Here is a 16,180-nt window from a genome sequence, read left to right on the forward strand (position 1 = left end):
CCAGCCAATTTGTCTGGTTTCTTAAATGAAGGGTTGGACTAGATAACACTTGAATGGCCCCTGGGCTTATTTATTTCTGCATAGGACTGTCCTTGAAAGACGGTAGCAGGGCACAGCCTCCTTTGTCTCCTCTGGGCCCCCTGTAGTCAGCCTCCTGGGGTCACACTCCCCCAGGTTGTCGCTCCCAATGGAAGGTATCTTTGCTTTGGAGATGGGGAGTTTCTTCCCAGAATAGGTAACAGACTATTGAGGGAACAGAGTTACTCTGCAAAAATAACCACCATGTTCTGAACATCTATTCTATTGTGTGTCCAGCTCTGTGCCAGGCATTTATCGTATTGCTCAGGCTCACAACAGCCTTTGCAGGGGAGGTTTCCTCCAGTCTACAGGTGAACAAATGGAAACTCAGCGTGGTTAGGTAACCTTCGGTCTTAGGAAAGGTTACCTGTGTCTCTCTCCACCTTCCTCCCCAAACAAAGGTACATTGTCTACGGCGGCACTTTTCCAAAGGAATAAAAGACAAAGTTACTGAATCTGAGAGAGCAATGTCCTGGGTCTCAGCTCCTCTGAAGTCCCAGCTGGTGTGACTTCCCCTCCACAGTGGTTTTTGTGAAGCTGACTAAAGGTCAGAGATCTGGCCAGATGCCTCCCAGGGAGCCCTCAGTCCTTGCTTTCTGGGATTCTAGGATTTCAGCCCAGTGTATAATTCCAGCAAAGAATCACTCTCTGCTTTATTAAACTTGTCTGCACTTAGGCAAAGTGGACTGTTTATCCTCTGCAGGGTTTTTCTTTAAAGGTGGAGCGGGGGGTGAGTGAGCATGTGCAGAAATCCATCACCTTGCTTTCCAGTTTCCAGGCAACCGTGCAGGATTACAACAAGTCACATGATAGCGCTGCTGCCAGGGAGAAGGGGAAAATGGAAAATGTGCTATCTTGAGAAAGGGGCTGGTATAAGCATAGGACTTTGGATTCTCCTCTAGAAATATTATCAACAAGTAGTCAGAGACTCAGAGGCTACAGAGAGGCCTTTCCAGCACTTGGCCTGGCCTCCTGCTGGAAGGGAACTCTCCCACCAGATATAAAGCTGCAGGAAACGGGACAGGCCACGGGTGATGGTGGAAGGAGTCATTGCCCTAAGGCGACCCCAGCACCTGTTCTGGAAACCATGCTCTCAGAGGAGTTGTTTTTCTATTTATTTTAATTTATTTTTTATTTTTTTATTTTTTGAGACAGAGTTTGCTCGTTGCCCAGGCTGGAGTGCAATGGCATGATCTCGGCTCACCACAACCTCTGTCTCCTGGGTTCAAATGATTCTCCTGCCTCAGCCTCTCAAGTAGCTGGGATTACAGGCATGTGCCACCACGCCTGGCTAATTTTGTATTTTTAGTAGAGACAGAGTTTCTCCATGTTGGTCAGGCTGGTCTCGAACTCCTGACCTCAGGTGATCCGCCTGCCTTGGCCTCCCAAAGTGCTGGGATTACAGGTGTGAGCCATCGCGCCCGGCCCTCAGAGGCGTTACTACTGACTGAGAAGATCCAAACCAAACCGGGCCTTGCTCCTGGGTCCCCAGTCCCAGTCCCCTCTTGTCGCGGTCACAGCCGTGGGATAATGAGGTAGTCCTTTGGTTAAAGTTGAGCCTACAGTGAGTAGGACTGGTTGGGGGAGGCAGTGATGGTCAGTGGTGACAACTGGGAGGAGAGGAAAACCACCCATGAAGACCAAGTTTCCACTTCCTTTTTGAAAACCTCTTTTTTCTGAACATTGTTTATTTTGATTTTAGTTGTTGTGATTTTTCTATCTCTCCCCCGCCCCCCACATTTTGTGTGTGTGTGTGTGTCTGTGTGTGTACCTTTACTGTTGTTTATATGGTAGACACTTCTATGGCAATCCATACCCCTCTATCTACACTTCTGTTCCAGTAATAACACCCTCTGTGGCCTCAAGACTCCCTGGAACCCAGTGACAGTTTTACTCTTGGCACTCCTGGGGTGGCCAAAGGGGGTGGCTGTGTTCGTGGCCCTGGGCCAGCTCAGAGCTGGTGGCTAAGAGGGGCCATGGACCACTGACCCCCCAGAATACCAGCAGGCTGGGGCTTTTAGAGCCCACTGGTTTCCTCACACCAGCAGTTGTCCTAAGGCAAAGATGAGTCATCGGGCCACACTCTTTCCCTGGCCTTCCTGGCTGGCTTGACAGCCACATTTCAGAGCCGGTACTGCTGCCTTTATGGCAACCTGGCTGCCTGGGGTCGAGAGCCTGGAGGGGCAGACCATGGGCACTGAGAGGCAGGTTTTGGGGAGGAGCTGCCACCTGTCATGGCACCCATGAGCCAGAGTCCAGCAGCATGGCTCTAAGAGCTTTCTGGTCCTTTGTCACAGCCCTTTCGGCTGAGGGCAGGTGGCACACAGTCCTGCCGCCTGCCCCTTTCCAGCAGATAATGGGTGGTGGATCCTCCTCCTCTTTTTCTTTCTTTCCTTTTTTTTTTTTTTTTTTTGAGATGGAATCTCACTCTGTTGCCCAGGCTGACTGCAACCTTAACCTCCTGGGTTTAAAGGATTCTCCTGCGTCAGCCTCCCAAGTAGCTGCGACTACAGGCGCCCATTACCACGCCCGGCTAATTTTTGTATTTTTAGTAGGGACAGGGTTTCACTGTGTTGGCCAGGCTAGTCTCGAATGCCTGACCTCAGGTGATCCGCCCACCTTGGCCTCCCAAAGTGCTGGGATTACAGACGTGAGCCACCATGCCCAGCCTCTTCCTTCTCTTTTTCTATGGATACCTAGATAGAGCCACAATTCTTGCATGTTTTAAAGTTCTGAAGGCCTAATGACAGGCCATCTCGCATTTAAAAGGGCTTGTCATCCATTAAGTTGGAGAGTAAGAGCCTTGCACAGCTCTGAGGCCGGGACTCTGCCTTTCACTTCTTGGATCTCTTTGGTTCACACCTTTATGGGTTTTTGGTTTTTTGTTTGTTTTTGTTTTTGTTTTTTTTTAATAGGGAGTCTTGCTTTGTCACCCAGCCTGCTGTGCAGTGGCGCCATGTTGGCTCACTGCAACCCCCCACCTCCTAGGTTCAAGTGATTATCCTGCCTCAGCCTCCCAAGTAGCTGGGATTACAGGCACGCGCCACCACACTCGGCTGATCTTTGTATTTTTAGTAGAGACGGGGTTTCACCATGTTGGCCGGGCTGGTCTCGAACTCCTGACCTCAGGTGATCCTCCAGCCTGGGCCTCCCAAAATGTTGGGATTACAGGCGTGAGCCACCATGCCCGGCCCTTTATGTTTTTTAAAAGGAAGAAAAGTTAATTATTCGCTCATAAGGGATCATTCTATAGCAGCAGATGAATAAATACATAATGCTCTGGGTTTGTGACATACTTTCTCATTTTAAGGGAGAAGGTTGTGTGTGCCTTATAAACGTTGTGGGGAAATGTGGGAGAAATTCAAAGGTGACAATGGGGTGAGGAGTTTTCGATACATTAAAACGGCATGCCTTGTCGTTTGGAGTGGGAAAAAAGATATTCCATATCGGTTTAATATGTAACATATGGCAGAAGAGGGGACTTCGGAAGAGTAACGGGTATGCAGTTGTTTGGCAGAGATGGCCAATGTGTGCCGCTATTAGGGTCTTATGGCCAGCAGGTTAGGAAGCTGGACTTAGGTCTTCAGGGCACTGAGGTATGCCTCCTAACTGGTGTTAGCACTCAGGCCTATACTGGCGGATTCACACCCCACCTTCACACATGTACAAACGCAATTCATCCACCAACTGCAGTCCTATATTTACCCGAACTCAGATAGATGCACGTGCACAATCGCGCACAGGCATGCACACGCCTCCAGCGGCTGGCCCCGAGTCCGCCCTATGACAGCGGGCCAGCCAACCCCAGGGCCAGAACTCCCTTTATAAAGTCCTCCAAGCCCAAATTCCCAGGGAAACTTGAATAGAAGTAGAAAAGTGTTTGATGATAGAAAAAAAAAATCTGCTTGCTTGCAGTTCTTGCGATGGCCATAATGCTACAAGAAACTGTTGCATTCCAGAGCGGGGGAGAGCGAGGGCAGGCAGGGGGTGGAGGCGGGAGCAAAGAGGCCGGAGAACTTGAAAGAAGAAATCAGAACTCGGGCTGAGAACGCCCTCCGGGCCGCGGGGGGCTGGCAGGGGGCGGAGGAGAAGCAGGGGAAGGGTTAACGCGGGAGCGGAGCGTGCGGCGGGGGCGGACCGGGGCGGGGCGGGGCGGGAGCGGGGCGCTGTCCCTTTAAGGCGGGCGGCGCGGGCCGGCCGAGCGCGGCTGTGATTGGCGCGGCGGGATCACTGGCTCCGCGAGCCCGGCCCGGGGGAGTCGGCTGGAGCCGGCTGCGCTTTGATAAGGTCCTGGCAACTCAGTAACAGCCCGAGAGCCGGGAAATAAAAATAACCCCTCAGAGAGATGGATTTCGGGGCCGCCCGGCGGCCGAGGCGCCCGCCGAAGGCCCTGCTGTAAAAGGTGGGGGTGGAGGCTCGGCCCCAGCTGAGCCGCTTCAAAGAAAGCCCCCCTCGGACAGGGGGCGAGGTCGCGCCGAGCCGCGGCGTGGGCGCTGGGGGCGGGAGGGGGCCCGGCCAGGCGGAGGCCGGCCCTAGAGGGGGTCGCGGGCGGGGCGGCCCTGAGGAGCAGCGGCGGGGCTGTGGGGGGCGGCCCGGGGCGCGGCCGGCGCGTACCTCCCTTTCAGGACCGTGCGCTCGGCTCGCGCCTTTGAAGTGCACAGTTAAATCCACAGCGCAGTTTTTGTTGGAAGCGCCCGGAGGACATTTGGTGCGCCGAGTGACTGCTGGAAACAGGACCTGCGTTGAAAGCCGGGCCGGGCGGGGGCCGCAGGGGCCGGGGACGGCCGCGGCGGGGGCGGAGGCCCGCTCGGATCTTTTGCATAAAAGGGGCGGCGGGGCGCGCCGCTCCCCCTCCCCGGCCGGTGGCTCTCGCTCTGATCCCGGGATTGTTGTTTCCCGCACCCCCTCCCCCGCCGCGCGACTCCCCATGTTCCCCGACGCCGCAGCCGGCCCGGGGGGGCCTGGGGCTGCCGCCGCGAGCCGAGCCGGGGGCCGGGGCCGGGCCCCTGCCAGGGGCGCCTGCGAGGTCTCGCCGCGGATCGCGCGCGGGGATCAATGGTGAGTGCCGAGGCCGAGGCAGCCGGGCGGCCCGCGCGCTTTGATGTGCGGGGCGGCCCTTTGAAGTTGGCAGGCCGGCTATTTTGGGGCGCGCTAGGGGCAGGCGCTGAGGGGAGCGGCGGACCCCAGCGCCCAGCCTTCCCGGGGGACTTGGCCGGGCAGCCCCGCGCGCCCTGCGCCGGAGCCCCCTCCCCAGCGCGGGGACCGGGTTGGCGGGGGGCCGGGAGAGGAGACTTCTCCGAGTGGCTGCAGTGGCGGGGGCGGAGAGCGGGCAGATACCCCCCGGGGGTCGCGTCGCTGTCGCGGTTATGGATGTGAGTCGGGGTGTGAGTGCGCGCGGGAGTGCCTTTGAGAGGTGGGATGAAAGGGTAGCGGCGCCCCCCGCTTGCCCTCCCCCCGCCCCCCGCCTCTTCTCCGCCCCATCCTCTCCTCCTACTTCTCTCCCCCTCCCCTTCTCCCCTCCCTGCTGCGGGTCCGCGCTAAGGGGCCCACGGAGCTGGCGGAGGCTCAGTCTGCGCGCAGGACCGGCCCAAGTCCGGGGCGCCCGCGTCCCTCGCGTCCCTTCTCCCCGCCCGGGCCCCGAGCCCGTGGCCGCCCCGGCCCCTTTTGCGGAGAGGCAGGGACTCCGCGCGTCGCCATTTCTGTACTAGGCTGCTGCTTTCTGTGCTTTTTCTGCGGGCGCCTCTGCGAGCGGCGGCGTTGGGGACCGACCCCCCGCCCGGGCACGGGACGCTGCTGGCGCGTCCCGGGGCTCCGGCCTCGAGGTGTGCCCGCCGGGGCTCTGGAGGCGTTCGGTTGCATTTGGGCCGGGGGACCGGGCCGGAGGGGCTCGGAGGACATGAGAGCCCGGCCTCGGCGGCCTTCGTCTTCCAGGTAACGGGGCCGCCCCACCTCCCTGCCGCCCGGGTAGCGCGGTGCTAACGGCAGCCCCACTACTCCGTGGGCCACGCCGCCCAGCCCCGCGGCTCGAAGCTTCGGTCGGGGTCAGCGTGCACCCATCCCAGACCCGGGGTCCCTGGCTCCTTGCCCGGGGTTGCACCCCGTCCCCCGGTCCGCCCCTACCCTTCCTAGTTTGATCCTTTCCGTGCTAGGAAAAGCAGCTTGTTTATTGGTTAGATAAGACTTTTTTCTTTTGGAAAAAAGACAGGCTTGAAATCAGTAGAGTTTGGGATTCTTGACACAGGCAGTAGTGGCGTGAGATGGCTGGTGATCCAGTTTTGTAGGTTTCGCGGCTCGCGGAGGTGGGTTGGGGGCACGGGGGCGACGGTTCCGAGTCCGAGGCTTCTCAGCTCTCAAAGTTTGAAGATCAAAGTTTCCACTGAGTGAGTTGGTTTCTGGTTTGGGGGAGGTCAGGGAAGACAGAGGTGTTGACTGAGCTGGATTCTTGGCGGGGGTAGGGGGCGCGCAGCGAACACTCACATCTGAGTTGGGGAGGGGGCGTTTGCGTGCTGAATCTGGGAGTCCGGGAGCCCAATCCGCCTATGCTGGGCGGGCTTCTCTCGGACGAGGATCTTCTGAATTTTTAAGGAGTGGGAAGAGGGAGCGCAGAGGGAGGGGGCGGGTGGGGAGAATGGGAACCAGATGCCGGGGAAGGGCACGTTTGGAGCTCGAGTTATCTGTGCAGAGCCGAGTGGGGAAAATTTACCGAAATTGGTTTCACCTGCACACAGCCTAGCGGCTGGGAGTGCGCCTTTTTGGAGTTGATGGTATCGGGGGAGGGGAAAGTAGGGGAAGCGAGGCGCGGGCTGAGCTGCCCTGCGTGCGCCCTGGCCGAGTGGGTTTTTGGAAGGTTGTGTCTTACACCTCCGGTGTCCCCCTGCCGCCCCCAGCACTTGCCCTCCTCTCACCTTCCCCGCCTCTCCCAACAGCTCCCTCCCACCCCCAACCCCGAAAAGTGTGCAGGGAGCTCAGATTTCGCCTTTGAAAAGCAGCGCCTGATACTTTAGATGAGCACTTCGCAGATAGCTGGGTTGCTTGATTTGAATTTGAGGAGTTGAAAAGCCTGTTTACTTTCTTGCTTTGATGTTGGGTAGATCTGGTTTTGATTAGATCAATACCCTTTTCTCTCTCCCCACCTCCCCCCTTCCTTTTCTTTCCAGAGAGGAGGCTCAGATGAGCCCCTGCTGACTTGAGAGAGACAGAGAGACCACGCCGATTGCTGAGAGGAACTGGAAGAGGAAGAAAAAAAATTCCCAAACTCTGTGGGAAGAGCTCCCTCACCATGAGTAGCGCTATGTTGGTGACTCGCCTCCCGGACCCCAGCAGCAGCTTCCGTGAGGATGCCCCGCGGCCCCCAGTGCCAGGGGAAGAAGGGGAGACCCCACCGTGTCAGCTAGGGGTGGGCAAGGGCCAGGTCACCAAACCTGTGCCTGTCTCTTCCAACACCAGGCGGAACGAAGACGGGCTGGGGGAGCCGGAGGGGCGGGCATCTCCGGATTCCCCTCTGACCCGGTGGACCAAGTCCTTACACTCCTTGTTGGGCGATCAAGACGGTGCTTACCTGTTCCGGACTTTCCTGGAGAGGGAGAAATGCGTGGATACCTTAGACTTCTGGTTTGCCTGCAATGGCTTCAGGCAGATGAACCTGAAGGATGCCAAAACTTTACGAGTAGCCAAAGCGATCTACAAAAGGTACATTGAGAACAACAGCATTGTCTCCAAGCAGCTGAAGCCTGCCACCAAGACCTACATAAGAGATGGCATCAAGAAGCAGCAGATTGATTCCATCATGTTTGACCAGGCGCAGACCGAGATCCAGTCGGTGATGGAGGAAAATGCCTACCAGATGTTTTTGACTTCTGATATATACCTCGAATATGTGAGGAGTGGGGGAGAAAACACAGCTTACATGAGTAATGGGGGACTCGGGAGCCTAAAGGTCGTGTGTGGCTATCTCCCCACCTTGAATGAAGAAGAGGAGTGGACTTGTGCCGACTTCAAGTGCAAACTTTCGCCAACTGTGGTTGGCTTGTCCAGCAAAACTCTGAGGGCGACGGCGAGTGTGAGGTCCACGGAAACTGTTGACAGTGGATACAGGTGAGACTTGGACGAGGGTGGGTGGGCTGATGCTGTGGATTTTGCAGATGTTTTAGGTATGGTGGATGGATGGATGGGTGTGCTGCAGAGACTGACAGGTCTGTTGAGAGTTAGGACTGCTGGCCATGAACTCTTTTTGATCTTGCTTTTTGTTGTTTAAAGAGGGGGAAAGTGATGAACATACGGCTAAATACCTCAGTCTTCCAGTGCTGACATCAAACAGTGGCAAGGAGTATTCACTAATGTGGGTTACTTATTATCCTGGGCCAGTGTCTCAGAAGCGGCTGAGAGAGAGAGAGAGAGAGGACAGCAGCTTTTGATGCCTCTGAGTCACCAGATCCACTAAGCGCTGGTTTTGGAAGGGGTCACTTCACCACTAATCAGTAGGGGGTGGAATTAATGTGGCTAGGGAGGCAGCTGGGTTGTGGTGGAGGCACAGGAAATAATGTGTGCACCCATTGAGGGGTAAGTGGGATTTTTTTTTTTTTTTTGAACTTTTCTGTTAAGATAAGAGCCAGCAATTGGCTTAACTGAGTTTGTGGTTCTCTTTGTAGAACTAGATATTTACCCAGAAAGAAAGGCCTCTAACTAGGGAAGGTCCTGTGACTTTCCCGAATGAAGGACCCTTAGCTTTAGAGCCTGCTGGCATATTAATCCAGGTTTTAAATGCTCATGAGTCCGAGGGTCAGACTTCAGTTGATTATTTTGTTAGTGCTGATGGAGAAGAGATCTTGGCCCGGGAGTTCTGGGGCCCTGGAGTACTTTCTCTTTGAGGCTTCAAAGACAAATAGTTCTTTGCAGAATGGCCAAGTCTTAAGATTCTTGACCTTTGGAGGCAACTTCAGACCTCTTGTTAGAATGAGTTTTTCTGTTTTCTCCCCTCCTCCCGACTTCCAGATATCCGAAAAGAGAATGAGCCTCTCTATTCTGGGGTGTGGTTCATGACAGGCAGGGAATGGGGCTGCACTTGACTGCTCTCTGAATGGTGTGTCTTGCTGCCTGTGTGGATTTCTCTGTGTGTTAGGGGCCCAGGATGCGATCTGATAGCTGCCTCTGGATTTCCCTTTCTCTGTAGGGTGTGGTCTCTAGTGCTCAGCAGCAGGAAGAGAGGTGGGCACCAGATGGTTGATCCTGAGCCTCTTGGGGGGGCCAGGTCTGATCCTAGCGGGCCATGATTTTAGGGGTGGCGGAGAGAGTTGACTGTTGGCGAGGAGGGGAAGGGCTTGTTCTCCAACCACCAGGGGGCGCGCTTGTGGCTTGGGAACCAGTTTTACTCAGACATCTGGTCTACACCTAAGTGGAACCAGGTTGACTTTTGCAAGGAAGCACAGGTTCCAGGGAGGTGTTTCAGCGTCTTTATGCTTATGGAGTCAGGTTGTCTGGGAGGAAGACCCTGGGTCTGGCCTCTGCAGTGGGTCAGTCGCTGGGCACCTGCTATGCCTGCCGGCACCATTATGAAAACATTTGGGTAAGCCTCTGGCGCTGGCCTCCTTGCCCTCTAGTCTGGCAGCCAGAGCTGAGACTACGTAAGGGCCGTGGTAAAGGCTCCTTCTCCAGGGGCCTCCTGACTGGGGCTTCTGTGTCTCCCACTGTCGGGACCGGAGTGTCACCTTTGTAAATAGCAGTATGTGGTTTTGGATGTTCTCCCCAGGCAGGGCTCTGCTGTGAACCCTCCCCTTTGTGGGTGGGCAATTGAGACCCAGCCTGGGCTTGCCTCATCTGGGATATTACCAGGATTCGACTCCTGAAGCTTTTGAGATCCAGAAGGCAGGGGCAGAAGCTCCTGTTTTCCAGGGCTGCCTTCTTGGCTGTGAACTGTGGACATCATTGATAAAGAGGTGACAGCTTGTCATTGACCTGAGAGTTTCCATACTAGATTCATGTGTGCTTCCTCCCACTGTTGGGTTGAGATGAAGCATCTTCATGGACTCTCTGAAGCTCATGTGTCTTAACTGGGCATATTTAAAGAGACTTTAAGACATAGCCAGATGATCTAACATCATTTTAACGTGCAAGACATTCGAGTGTGTGCACAGTATATCAAAAGGTCTGCTGAGTTATTCCAAGGCTTGCGTTCCAGCCCGGTCCACCACTTACTACCTGGGTGTTGAAGCCTTTCTGAACCACATGTAATGGGTGGGCACCATTCCTTCTGTCTGTGTCATAGGATTGTTATTAGGACCAAAATAATAAACATGAAAGCCTTTTGTAGAGACAAACGTTTTGAACAGCCGCAAAGTGTTATAATTAGTATAATTAGTAATGATAATGTCAAAAGGGCAACCAGGTTGGGATGTCACTTTTAAAGGGTGACTCTTGGCTTAGCCCATTTTCCATTGTAAGGTTTTAGAATGGCCCCCTGTCCCCCATGCCTCAACTTTCTTGTTGAACTGAAGTCTGGTTTTCCAGCTAGTTCTTGGAATGTAGAGATCCCCATGTAAGATTTAAGTGCCCCCCTTCCCTCCCTCGCACACTCACTCATTCTGCAGAGTACCTGGCATCTGGGATGGGCTTAATAAGTTAGTAAAATGAATGAAACAGAAACGTCAGTCCTGCTCAGGAGGGTCTTGCTTCATCAGCTGCTGAGGAGCGGTCTTGGCAGCTGGATGCCCAAAGCACTGGCCAGGCTTGCAAGCCCTGTGTTTACCTTGGGCACTCAAAGGAGCCTCATTTTTAACGACTTGTTTGTGTCCTTACTGATTTGGTGTCAGGTTTAATATAAATAGTTGGGGCGGAAGAGCAGGAATTATCCTCAGAGGGCAGGACTCTGGTCTGAGTGGTTGAGGGGGTTGCCTGGGCTTTTGACAATGGCTATAAATAACCTAGAGCAAAAGCAACTTGTTGGTAGCAGCACGTGTAAAACCCCGGCACACAGACACACGCACAGTGTTGAGGTGTGTGCGAAGGGGGGTTGTGGAATTAGGCACTGGGCCCAGCATTTATTTTAGGGAGGAGAATACGGTGCTGGGTGCACAGAGCCCTCCCTGTGTCCTCGCCTTTCTGCACGGGCCCTTGTGTGTCCTGCCCAAGGTGGAGCTCATCTGCCTCCCGTTGGGCCCTCTGCTCTGGCCTCCGTTAAAAGAAGTCGGGCCCAGCAGATGGCCCTCTGCTGGCTCCGAGTGCTGCTTCCAGTTCTCTGAAAGGACTCGCTGATGAGGCCCGTTTTTGTGCGGAGCCATTGGAATCAAGCTTGGCTTCAATTATCAAAGAAAATGATGCCATAGGAAAGATATGCTGGAAGCAGTAGTCCGCAATTAGAGGATGGAAGCTCTGGTGAGGGCAGTCTGCTAAGATCCACTTGTAAAAGTTTGCCTGTTTTCAAAAGGCTCCGTTGCCCAGTGCTGTTGGAGTCCTGGCCCCTTGCCGAGTGCCCCTTGATCTTGCCTTAGAAAACGCTTGTTGAAGAGGGTATTGCCTTTTGGGCAGTGACCTTGTGAGTACATTTGCAGAGGGCTCTTGGAAAGCCCTGAACGCACAGACTTAGAAGCATATACTTTTGAAGTTGCATTGTTTTGAGAAGGGAACGTGAGGAGGAGGAAGAGGAAGAGGAGGAGGAGGAGGACCCCTTATGGTCAGTTCTATCGGGTCAGTTCTGTGTTCCCTATGTGGAGGCTCCCGTCTGGTATATGGGGCAGGGCAGGACCACAGCATCTCATTAAGAGGAGATAAGAACAGGATAGGGGAAAACAGAAAGCAGCCGGCACCTCCTTTCCCTGAAGGTTCCAGGGGTTTCTGCCACCTGCAGGCTGAAAACCCTTTGCTTACTTGAGGTTGCAGACCAGTCTGTGGATGTGAGGCTGTTGCAAAATCTGCACCATAGGCCTCTACTCTGTGTAGGAATTTAAAATCCTCGCAGCAACTGGAAGCACAACAGTCCTGAAGAAATAAAGCATCTGGGTACAATTACCGTAGCCTGGTTAAGTTTCTTCCCCCACCTTTTTTTTTTTTTTTAAAGTAATCACAAGAAAACAGCCCCACTCCGTTTTCTTAAAATTATGTGGCACTTTTGACAAAGGTCTGAGTTCTGAAAAACTGAGTCTCTGCCTCTCCCCACAACCCTGCCTCCTTTCTCTGCCCCGTCTTGTTATGATTGTAGGAAAATCCAAGTACTTTATTGCAGTCAACTGAGTTAAGAGCAGTATATTCCATTTTTAATTACTGGTCACACAGTAGTCCTCTATTTTGGAAGTGAAGGGAGACAAGTTTATTTTGGGATCCATGTGTTAAACGAGTGCAAAGCTGTGTGAGCACACATAGGGTTTGAGTTAGGTGTCTTTTTTGCTGGGAGGAAGGAATTTTCTATTGAGTCATTTTCTCCCCACAGAGGCTGAAGTATAGCTCTTATACTGGAGACATGGTTGATGTGTTAATACCACCAAGATAGCAGGACTGAAGGCATGGAAGAAAGAGTGTTTGAATGCTATTTAAGGCTGTTTTGGCTTTTTCGGTGCTGCACCATGCCTGTTAAACTAAAAAACTTTTCCAGCAACCCATCTGATGGTCGTAGGTCCTTTAAGGAGAGTCAACAAGGTTTTGAGTCCCTGCCACGTGCCACTCGCTACTTTCAGCATCGGAGATTCGTGTGAGGACAGGGCTGTCCCTCATGGAGCTTACAGTCTGGTTTCACAGGACAGGTGTTCAACGTGGAAACACCAGTGTCCAATCATTATAAATCATGATAAAGATGATGAAGGAAATTAGAGTATTTGAGAAAATAGGAGCTCTCTGGTTTTGTTTTTGTGTGTGTTTTTTGTTTTTGTCTGTTTTTTTTTTTTGAGATGGAGTTTCACTCTTGTTGCCTAGGCTGGAGTGCAATGGGGTGATCTCTGCTCACCACAACCTCCGCCTCCCAGGTTCAAGCGATTCTCCTGCCTCAGCCTCCCGAGTAGCTGGGATTACAGGCATGTGCCACCACACCCGGCTAATTTTGTATTTTTAATAGAGACGGGGTTTCTCCATGTTGGTCAGGCTGGTCTCGAACTCCTGACCTCAGGTGATCCACCCATCTTGGCCTCCCAAAGTGCTGGGATTACAGGCATGGGCCACCACGCCCGGCTGGAGCTCTCTGTTTTTGTTGGCGCTTGGGTTTTTTTTTGGAATTTTCCTGTGATTTTCCCCAAATTACTGTGCCTTTGTTGGTTCATTTGGAAACCTAAGAACTTGACGCAGAGGGCCAAGATCCAACTGCCTGCTCTTCAGGTGGGTGCCCACGTCTGGAGAGGTTGTGACTCAGCCCAGCAGTGAGCACTGCAGCCAAGTAGGCAGCCGTGCCCAGCCTCTGACTTCTGATCCCTACTGAGAGTTTACAGAATGGCCTCATCACTGGATTCCTAACCAGAGGAAAAGGCCCCAAGGAAGTCATCTTGTGCATCCTGCTTTGAGGCCTCACTTACACACCCAGATGGCCGGGCACTTTGGCCTGTTTTAAAGACTTGGGTGATTTCACAGCCTGTCCCCACCTACTTTATGGATTTTCTCTGACCATTTAGAAGTATTTTTTTCTTTCTAACTTTTGAAGCCCGTTTCCCCTTGTTCTTCCTTTAGTGGGGATGCTGAACAGAGAGCCCTCCTTCTGAACTATGAGGCCTTTTTCACTGAATCAACCTTCTCTTCTCCAGAAGAATGAACTGTTCTTTTCACCCTCACCACTCCTCTCTGCCCTTGGTGTTGGGGAATTCCGGATTGAGGACACCTGGACCTGGAGGAAGGCCTGGAAGATCTTACCATTCTCATTTAATCTTCACCAAAAAGTCCTAGGATGTCGTGAGACTTCCTGCCCTCTACAGATATGAGAACAGGGTCAGAGTGTCCACGTGACAGTCACAAGTCACTTGGTCAAAAGTGTTGAGGGGTTCATGTGCAGCGCTGCTGGTCTGCACCTTCTGGTCAGTTCTTTGCCTACAGCATATTTCTAAGATCTGACTTGATGCAGTTGGACAGGATCAAGGGTACAGCTGTGGTCCAACTCCTCTGGCCAAGTCTGACAAGGCCTTTGGCCCATGTCGTGCTCAGTTTCTTCCTTGGGTGTTTGTGATGATTACGGGGGTCCCTTCTGGCTTAAAAAGTTTATGGCCCTGTAACTTTTTGTGTTTGTTTGGTGACTCCACCTAGCGCAAACTCCTTAAAGGCAGGGACTGCCTCTCCCACCTTTTCCGTCCCACCATCCCCTGCTGAGACAGACCCTCACACCAAATTGTGGCGGTGGCTTCCCCCGGGGCTCCCTGCCTGCACCCACCCCTCCTTTCAGTCCAGCCTGGTCAAAGACCTTGGATCCTATGTGCTTTCTCCCTGCCAGTCCCCTGGCACCCCTGCTGTCCCCGGCCCCTCCCCATCCTGTTAAGACAGGACTCTTGACTTCGCAACTGAAGACCTACTTCCATGTCTTTGCCAGGCCTTCTTAGCCTGGCTAATTAGACCCCTCTCTCTCCCTAGTCTAGGGAGAGATTTTCACTGCCTTTCCCTTTACCTAGTCCTGGGTGTCATCTCCTCAGTTCCTGCTCATCTATGAGTCCCGTCTATCCCAGGGAGTCCCATTAGTCCCATCTGTCCCAGGGAGCCATCCCCAGCCGTCACTCCCAGAAACGTTCTATCCATCATCTGGGTTACCTATACTAAGCCACTCCTTTCCTGCCCTTTATTCTATGAGAACCTGGAAACATGTTGAGTCTAGTCTTTGAATTGGGAGGCAGTCTGATTGAAAGCCAGGTGACTCAATCCATGCCCACCGGTTCCAGCTGTGTGATCTGGGCAGGCTGCTGGAATTCTGGACTCCAAGGGCCTCATCTATAGAATGGGCACAGTCCAGTGCTCCTTCTCCCCTCCTCGTGGGCCTGTAATAACACTGAGCGTACCTCCCTCATGACACCCCCACAGTATGCTGACATGCCCCCACTAGGCCCTGAGTGCCAGGAGACCAGAGTTCAGCACGTAGCAAGTGAGTAGGTGCTTGGTGAACATGTGCAGACAGCTGACTGTCACCTTTCTGGGTCCTTTTCATTTGCCAACCCCATGGCCATCTTTACAGACCAGCTGCTGTGGACTCATAGAATATTTTCTCTTTTCTGAGCCTTTCTTTTCTCCCTCACTTGATTTCTTTGTTGCTGGCATAGACTTGGTGGGACCATTGGAGGATGCCAGGGTCTTTGTGAACAGGCCTCCTGCGACTTCAGGCCTTAACGTGGTCCCTTACTGCAGCCTGCCGACCTATCTGCCCCTCCCCCCTACTTAAGCCCCTCACTGGTGACACAAGAGGAATGCAGCCCGGCAGGAGACATGCACACTGGTTGTTCTGGAAGGAGATCAAGAGGGTGAAATGAGGAGCCAGAGGCCATTGAAACAAAAGGGCTGGAGACACCGGAGGAGGGGCCTGGGCCTTCCTTTGAAACAGCTGTGTTGCTCATTTCACTCCTGCTGCACTAGCCAGCCCTGGGGAGAGGAAGCCGGGGATGGGGGAAGGGGCATGGCAACGGCTCATGGCAGAGCTCGCAGGTGGGATTGGAGTCCTGAACGTTGTCTTGAACTTTGCTGTCCCATCTGTCCAGCTCACCGTGGGCCCAGGGTCGAAGTGAGAAGACCACACTGGCCTCTAGCTGTTTGCATCTCCGGACTGGGCTAACAGACCCCAGACAAGGAGTTTGGATACTTAAGATGTCTTGGGGCCCTGAAATTGTATTCTTTGGTGCAGGATTGGATAGGGAGGTGGAGCGGAGAAAGATATTCCATCTCCACTGACTTGTTCCCCTGTTCCATTCCATGGCCTCCTCTCCTAAAGCAGAGTCCAGTTCCTTCCTCTCTCTAAGTGCATTTAGAACTTCACAGGATCCCCTGGGCTGCCTCTGGAATACCCTCTGCCCTGGCAGACCCACCACTGGGGGCAGAGGAACCAGCTTGCTTTCTTCCCAGGGTGATGAGCTGGTGGCTCAGGAGGCCTCCCTTTTGTGGCCTCTGCTTTCTGCCCAGGTGAGCAGCTAGACCCGGGCAGCAGGTTGGCGTTGAGCAGATTGTGGGA

The 16,180-nt window shown here is 53.7% G+C and overlaps 1 protein-coding gene across 11 annotated transcripts in view; it reads left to right on the forward strand.

Moving 5' to 3' along the window:
* Positions 1–4,281: 4,281 nt before the first annotated feature.
* Positions 4,282–16,180, forward strand: part of AXIN2 (axin 2) — a 33,151-nt gene continuing 21,252 nt past the window's right edge. For 5 of the 11 annotated variants that reach the window (XM_050762406.1, XM_050762414.1, XM_050762415.1 and 2 more), the window contains exons 1-2: positions 5,295–5,450; positions 7,236–8,172. In XM_050762406.1, coding sequence (XP_050618363.1) covers positions 7,358–8,172 — 815 coding nt within the window. In that variant the 5' untranslated portion in view covers positions 5,295–5,450; positions 7,236–7,357. Of the gene's footprint in view, positions 4,481–4,960; positions 5,137–5,294; positions 5,451–5,607; positions 6,010–6,111; positions 6,459–7,235; positions 8,173–16,180 lie in introns of those variants that run through there. The other 6 variants (XM_050762409.1, XM_050762413.1, XM_050762417.1 and 3 more) reach the window with 4 other exon arrangements.

The sequence above is a fragment of the Macaca thibetana genome, chromosome 16, assembly GCF_024542745.1.
Source record: "Macaca thibetana thibetana isolate TM-01 chromosome 16, ASM2454274v1, whole genome shotgun sequence".
NCBI classification, from domain to species: domain Eukaryota; kingdom Metazoa; phylum Chordata; class Mammalia; order Primates; family Cercopithecidae; genus Macaca; species Macaca thibetana.